General features: G+C 44.7%; 1 protein-coding gene across 4 annotated transcripts in view; it reads left to right on the top strand.

Moving 5' to 3' along the window:
* Positions 1–5,959, top strand: part of LOC122563316 (sodium-coupled monocarboxylate transporter 1-like) — a 98,409-nt gene that overhangs the window by 83,323 nt on the left and 9,127 nt on the right. For 3 of the 4 annotated variants that reach the window (XM_043717036.1, XM_043717039.1, XM_043717038.1), the window contains exon 13: positions 5,502–5,605. The exons of the other annotated variant lie outside the window; for it this stretch is intronic. In XM_043717036.1, coding sequence (XP_043572971.1) covers positions 5,502–5,605 — 104 coding nt within the window. The remainder of the gene's footprint in view (positions 1–5,501; positions 5,606–5,959) is intronic. 4 annotated transcript variants of the gene reach the window in all.

The following is a 5,959-nucleotide window of genomic DNA, read 5'->3' as shown; positions in this document are numbered from 1 at the left end:
AAAAATCAGTGGTCATGGAAGGTTTGCTGTACTTTTTAAAAGCAAGCTGCTGGTAGTTATTGTAAGTGCAGTTTACAGTATTTGTTCAGCCACTGGCAGAAGTTCAGATGCAAGTGAAGCAGCATCAGGGAGTGTGTACACATTTTGATTGAGCTGACTATCAAATAGTTGGTAGATCTATGCAGTGAACACCAGTTATTGATGGCTAAGGCCTTCTGCTTGTTGGCAACTATGTGATTGGCTCCCAGGTAGCTGAAAAGCTTGTGGATGTAAATGAGATAGCCAGAAACTCTCAGCTGTCTAAAAGGGGAGGTGGTGTTCTTTTCTGTGCAGTGAAGAACACTTAAAGTCTGAAGAAACCCATTTATTATCCCTCGCCAGTTGCTGTAATCTATTACTCTAAACTGAAAAGTAAGAGACTTTATAGGTGTAAACCAGTCGCTCTGTGTCACCTCTAAGCCAATGAAACAACCTGGAAAGAAAGATTTAAGGAGCAGCAAGTTCTGGCAAGTCAAAATGATCATCTCAGCAAACCCTATGAACATGAATCATTGAAATGCCTTCCCTGCTTTTCCCTCCTCCCATAACATCAATTGGTTTTGTGTCTGTCTGCATGTGTGTAAGGGATGTTTTATAAGAGAGTTAGAGTTTTAATCAATCGAGATATATGTTAACCATTCATCTTTATTTATGTATAGCTAGAATCTGTTTATTTATAATAAATAGTAATTCAGAAGTAAAATACAGGAACATAAGTTTGTGAGAAGATTTGTAGCTCGGGTGCTCGTGGTTGTGGTTCTGTTCGCCAAGCTGGAAGTCAGAGAGTGGTGGCTGTGTGGAATGCTCTGCCACAGGGGGCAGTGGAGGCCCACTCTCTGGATTCATTTAAGAAGGAGTTGATAGAGCTCTCAAAGATAGTGGAATCAAGGGTTATGGAGATAAGGCAGGAACAGGATACTGATTAGGAATGATCAGCCATGATTATATTGAATGGCGGTGCAGGCTCGAAGGGCTGAATGGCCTACTCCTGCACCTATTGTCTATTGTCTATTTTTGTTGCAAACGTTTTGTACACTACATTAGTTTTGCTCATGCTGGGTATCGGGTCCTTCGTTTTGGTGAGTTGTTGTCTGAGAGTGGCTGTTGGTTCACCAAAACGAAGGACCCGATACCCAGCATGAGCAAAACTAATGTAGTGTACAAAATCCCATGCAAGGACTGCACAAAACACTATATAGGACAAACAGGAAGACAGCTAACGATCCGCATCCACGAACATCAACTAGCCACGAAACGACACGACCAGCTAATATACCGGCCACTACAGCGGACAGCTGAAACTGACAACCGGAAGCGGCAGGGACAGGCCACTATAAATGCCGGAGGAAACACCACAGAAGCGCTTCACAGGAGGCTCCCAAGCACTGAGGATGTCACCTAGACAGGGGATGAAACGTTTGCAACAAAAACTTGCAGCTCGGCGAACAGAACCACAGCATACAGGAACATAGTCCATGGTCATGGTTAACCTGGATTGAAAATAAAGGTAAATTGGAGAATTTTGCGTACTTTGATATCTTTAACTTTGGTGATGACTCCAGGGATAGCAGAGCTTAATTTCCTGTGTGCTGCCCGATTGAGGCAAGACAAAGTTTGGGGCTTGTCTGAAGTCAATTTGAAAGAAAGGCAACATTTGACTTGGGAGTGGTGTTAGCAAATGAAGCAAGGGAAGGAAACTGCAGGTTCTGACCTGCATTTAAGACAAGGCACTAGAAATGAAAAAGGATTTTCTGCAAGTGACAGGGTTGTTCATAACATTCTTAAGAGAACTTTCAAAACCCAGGTTGATTAAATTGGGGATAGCATTGCCTGACAAGTGAGAAAGTAAGTATTATTGAGGAGAAAAGAAAATGCTGCGGATACTGGAAATCTGAAACAAACAAAACATTCTGGAGAAACTCAGCAACTATGCCAGTATCTGTGGAGAGAGAAAAACAGTGTTCATGTTTTGAATCCAGTATGACGTCTTCAGAATTGAAGAGGTTTAGAATTTTTTTTGTATATGTTTAAAAGTGATGGAGGAGGAGCAAGGGGAACAGGTGGTGCGGCAGCCCAGTGCAAAATATAAATGGGTTGTTAATTGTGTTGAAAGAGCAATAGAAGTGTAAAATTTGTGTAAGCTAAGGGAGGAAATGGATCCTCCCTCTTGAGATATAATTGAAAAACTGGCAAGCTTTGGAGGAAATGCACATTGGGTCGCAATGACGAACTTCAAGAGAGTCAGGAAGTAGAGGGGAAGCTGAAAGGTCTGAAGGTGGGTAACAGAAAGAGAAGTTGCTGAAAAAGCTCAGCAGGTCTGACAACATCTGTGAAGAGAAATCAAAGTTAATGTTTTAGGTCCTGTGACCCTTCCTCAGAACTGATGGTAGCTAGGAAAATATTCGTTTATATGCAGAGGATAAGGCAGGGGGAAGGGGAAGGAACAAACAACACGTAGGCATAGAGCCCAAAGAGAGAGAAGAACCATTAGACAGACAAAGGAGTCAATAACAGTGTGGCTGGTAGGGCAAATAGTTGTTAATGGAGACTGTTAGTGGCTAACAATAGGTAGTGTGTAATGGCAGACTATGTGATAAGGCATAGTGTGTGTGGTAGGGGGCTAGGACATGGGGTAGTTCAGGCCCTAAAATTATTAAGTCTGGAGGGCTGCGCAGTCCCCAAACAGAAAATGAGATGTTGTTCTTCCAGCTTGCACTGTGCTTTGCTGGAGCACTACAGCAAGGCTGAGACGCCAGGGAACAGGGTGGGGTGTTAAGGTGGCAGGCGACTGGAAGCTCAGGATCTGTTCTGCAGGCAGAGCAGAGATGTTCTGTGAAGCAGTCATCCAGTATGCACTTTGTTTCCCCAATGTAGAGGAGACCACTGTGAGCAGTGAATGTAGTAGACTAGATTGTGAGAAGTGCAGGTAAAGAGCTGCTTCAGCTGGAAGGTATGCTTGGGCCCTTGGATACTGAGAAGAGAGAAGGCAAATAGGCAGGTGTTACACCTTAGGTGGTTGCAGGGGAAGTTGCCATGGGGCTGGGGCGGTTGGTTTGTTGGGAGTAAAGGAAGAGTGTGCCAGGGTTTCCCAGAGGGAATGGTCCCTGCAGAATGTGGACAAGGGAGGGGAGGGGAGGGGAATATGTGTCTGGTGGTGACACCAGGCTGGAGATGGCAGAAATGGCAGCTGATGATCTTCTGGATGTGGGTGCTGGTGGGATAGTAGGTAAGGACAAGGGAGGGAAGAGAGGAGAAGAGGGTGGAAGTGCGGGAGATGGGTTGGACCCGATTGAGGATCCTGCCGACCATGGTGCTGGGGAATCCTCAGTTGAGGAAGATGGTGGACATTTCGGAGGCTCCCTTGTCGAAGTTGGCCTCATTAGAACATATGTAATGGAGACGGAGGATCTGGGAGAATGGGATGGTGTCTTTACAGGAAACAGGGTGCGAGGATGTATAATCCAGTTAGCTGTGGGAGTCAGTGGGTTTATAGTAGATATTAGTGGCCGGTCTATCCCAGAAATAGAAATAGAAATGTTGAGGGAAAGAAGAGAGGACTTTCCCAAAGGTCATTAAGGTGGGGATGCAGGGGATAAAGCTGTGACCTTTGCTGAGTACAGAACGTTCAGCATTGGAGAGCGGAAGGTTAGAAGGCATTGTGAATACACTACAGGAGGCGGGGTTGTGGGACGGGTTGGAGGGAGAGGGAAGGAATGTTCCAGAAGGCCATGGGTATCCCTGTGTTGTTGCATCTTGTGAGCCTTGATGCCTGAAAGGAAAAGAAAAAGTTTCTTATTAGCACAGTGAATGGCCAGAGGCTGAAGTGGAACTGCGCAGTGGTACAGCCCTGAGCCAGCATGTTGCAATGCTGTTTGAGAGAAATGTCGAGAGTGTGTATGTGACACCGCATGGCACAGAGTGTGGATCTCAGGGTACAGCAAGAGCAGCTGTCTTGGAACGTTGAACACCACAGAGATACCTGTGATCCTGGGCTTCAAACATCTGAAGCACAAAGGGATTTCGGAGGCCGAGTTCAGGATTCCCTTAAGGTCAACTGCATGTTTTAATTGTCTGTTAGGCAAGTGCAGTGTTGGCAATCATTTCAAGAGGGCTAGAATGCAAGAGTAGGGATGTACTGCTAAGGCTGGGTAAGGCTCTGGTCAGACCACTTTTGGAATACTGAGAGCAGCATTGGGACCCGTATCTAAGGAATTATGTGCCAGCCTTGGAGGGAGTACCAACGATGCTCACCAGAACAATCCTGGGAATGAAGGGTTTCTTATATGAGGAGTGTTTGAGGACTCTGGGTCAGTACTTGATGGAGTTTGGAATTATGAGGAGGGAATCTTATTGAAAGTTACAGAATACTGAGAGTCCTTGGATATAAAGGAGATGTTTCGACGAATAAGAAAGACCAGGAGCCGAGGGCACAACCTCAGAATGAAGAGACGCCCTTTAGAACTGAGATGAGGAGGAATTTCTTCAACCAGAGGGTAGTGAAACTGTGGAAGTCATTGCCGCAGAGGGCTGTGGAGGCCAAGTCATTGAGTGTCTTTAAAACAGAGATAAATAGGTTCTTGATTAGTCAGAGTGATGGGGAGAAAGGAGGTTGGAGTTGAGAATCCTATCAGCCATGATTGAATAGCAGAGCAGACTTGATGGACCAAATGGCCTAATTCTGATCCTGTATCTTATGGTCTTACGTTGATGGTGTAGGGACATCCACAGTGGTATTGGGAAGGGAATTCCAGAATGTTGACCTAGTGACACTGAAGGAATGGCAATATAGTTCCAAGTAAGGATGGAGTGTGTTTTAAAGAGGAATGTGCAGGAGTTGATTTTTCTATGAATCTGCTGCTGTTTTCTTTTGGTGGAAGAGATCACAAATTGGAAGATACTTTAGCAAGGAGCCTTGGCAAATTGGTGAAATGTGCACATGGTACAACAGTCACTATATATCATTGGTGAGGCAGTGAATGTTGAAGATGGTAGATAATATTTGATCCTAGAACTTCTGAAGAATTCACTCCACAAATGACATTTCCAGTTCCCAAAATTGACCTACTGAGAGTACTAATTTAGTCATGGACGGTGTTATAGGATGAAAATGTCCACACTTAGCAAACGTACAGGCAGCAAGAAGTTGGGCTTCTCTACCATCAGGCTGACTGGGACTTGAGCCAACTTCAGGATTTGGGATATCAGTAAATGAACAATTACAGTCCTCAATCTAAGTTCCCTTTTATCAACACAGTCTATTTCACAATAAAACACCATATGATCTTTGCCATACTTCAACACCAATCTTAAATATTGCTAAACAGAAATTATAATTTGAAGCTATTTGTCTTACAGTCATCAGAAAAGCTTTAATTCGTAGTTTTCTCTGAGCAGTGTTTAAGTTCTGTACTACCAAACATTTTAGTGACAACCTTTAATTGTCTTCTCATCTTCAATTTCAGGCCAGCAATCGCAGACACTTTGTATTCAATCTCGTACCTTTACTTGAGCCCAATTGGTACACTGACTGTCATGGTTGTTGGTCTCATAGTCAGTTTGCTGACAGGTGGGTGCTTCCTCTGTGAGTTTATCAGGGCTAAATAGGCTGGTGAGATGGTGACAGTATTTTAAAGAGCCATAAAGAAACATTGATATCAATTTCCAAGAGGAGAAAGTGAGGACTGCAGATGCTGGAGATCAGAGCTGAAAATGTGTTGCTGGAAAAGCGCAGCAGGTCAGGCAGGATCCAAGGAACAGGAGAATCGACGTTTCGGGCATAAGCCCTTCTTCAGGAATGAGGAAAGTGTGTCCAGCAGGCTAAGATAAAAGGTAGGGAGGAGGGACTTGGGGGAGGGGCGTTGGAATTGCGATAGGTGGAGGGAGGTCAGGGTGAGGGTGATAGGCCGGAGGGGGGTGGGGG

This window comes from Chiloscyllium plagiosum, chromosome 26 (genome assembly GCF_004010195.1).
Source record: "Chiloscyllium plagiosum isolate BGI_BamShark_2017 chromosome 26, ASM401019v2, whole genome shotgun sequence".
Taxonomy (NCBI): Eukaryota; Metazoa; Chordata; class Chondrichthyes; order Orectolobiformes; family Hemiscylliidae; genus Chiloscyllium; species Chiloscyllium plagiosum.
Note: the sequence above shows the minus strand (reverse complement) of the source record. Positions and strands in the feature narration are given on the sequence as shown.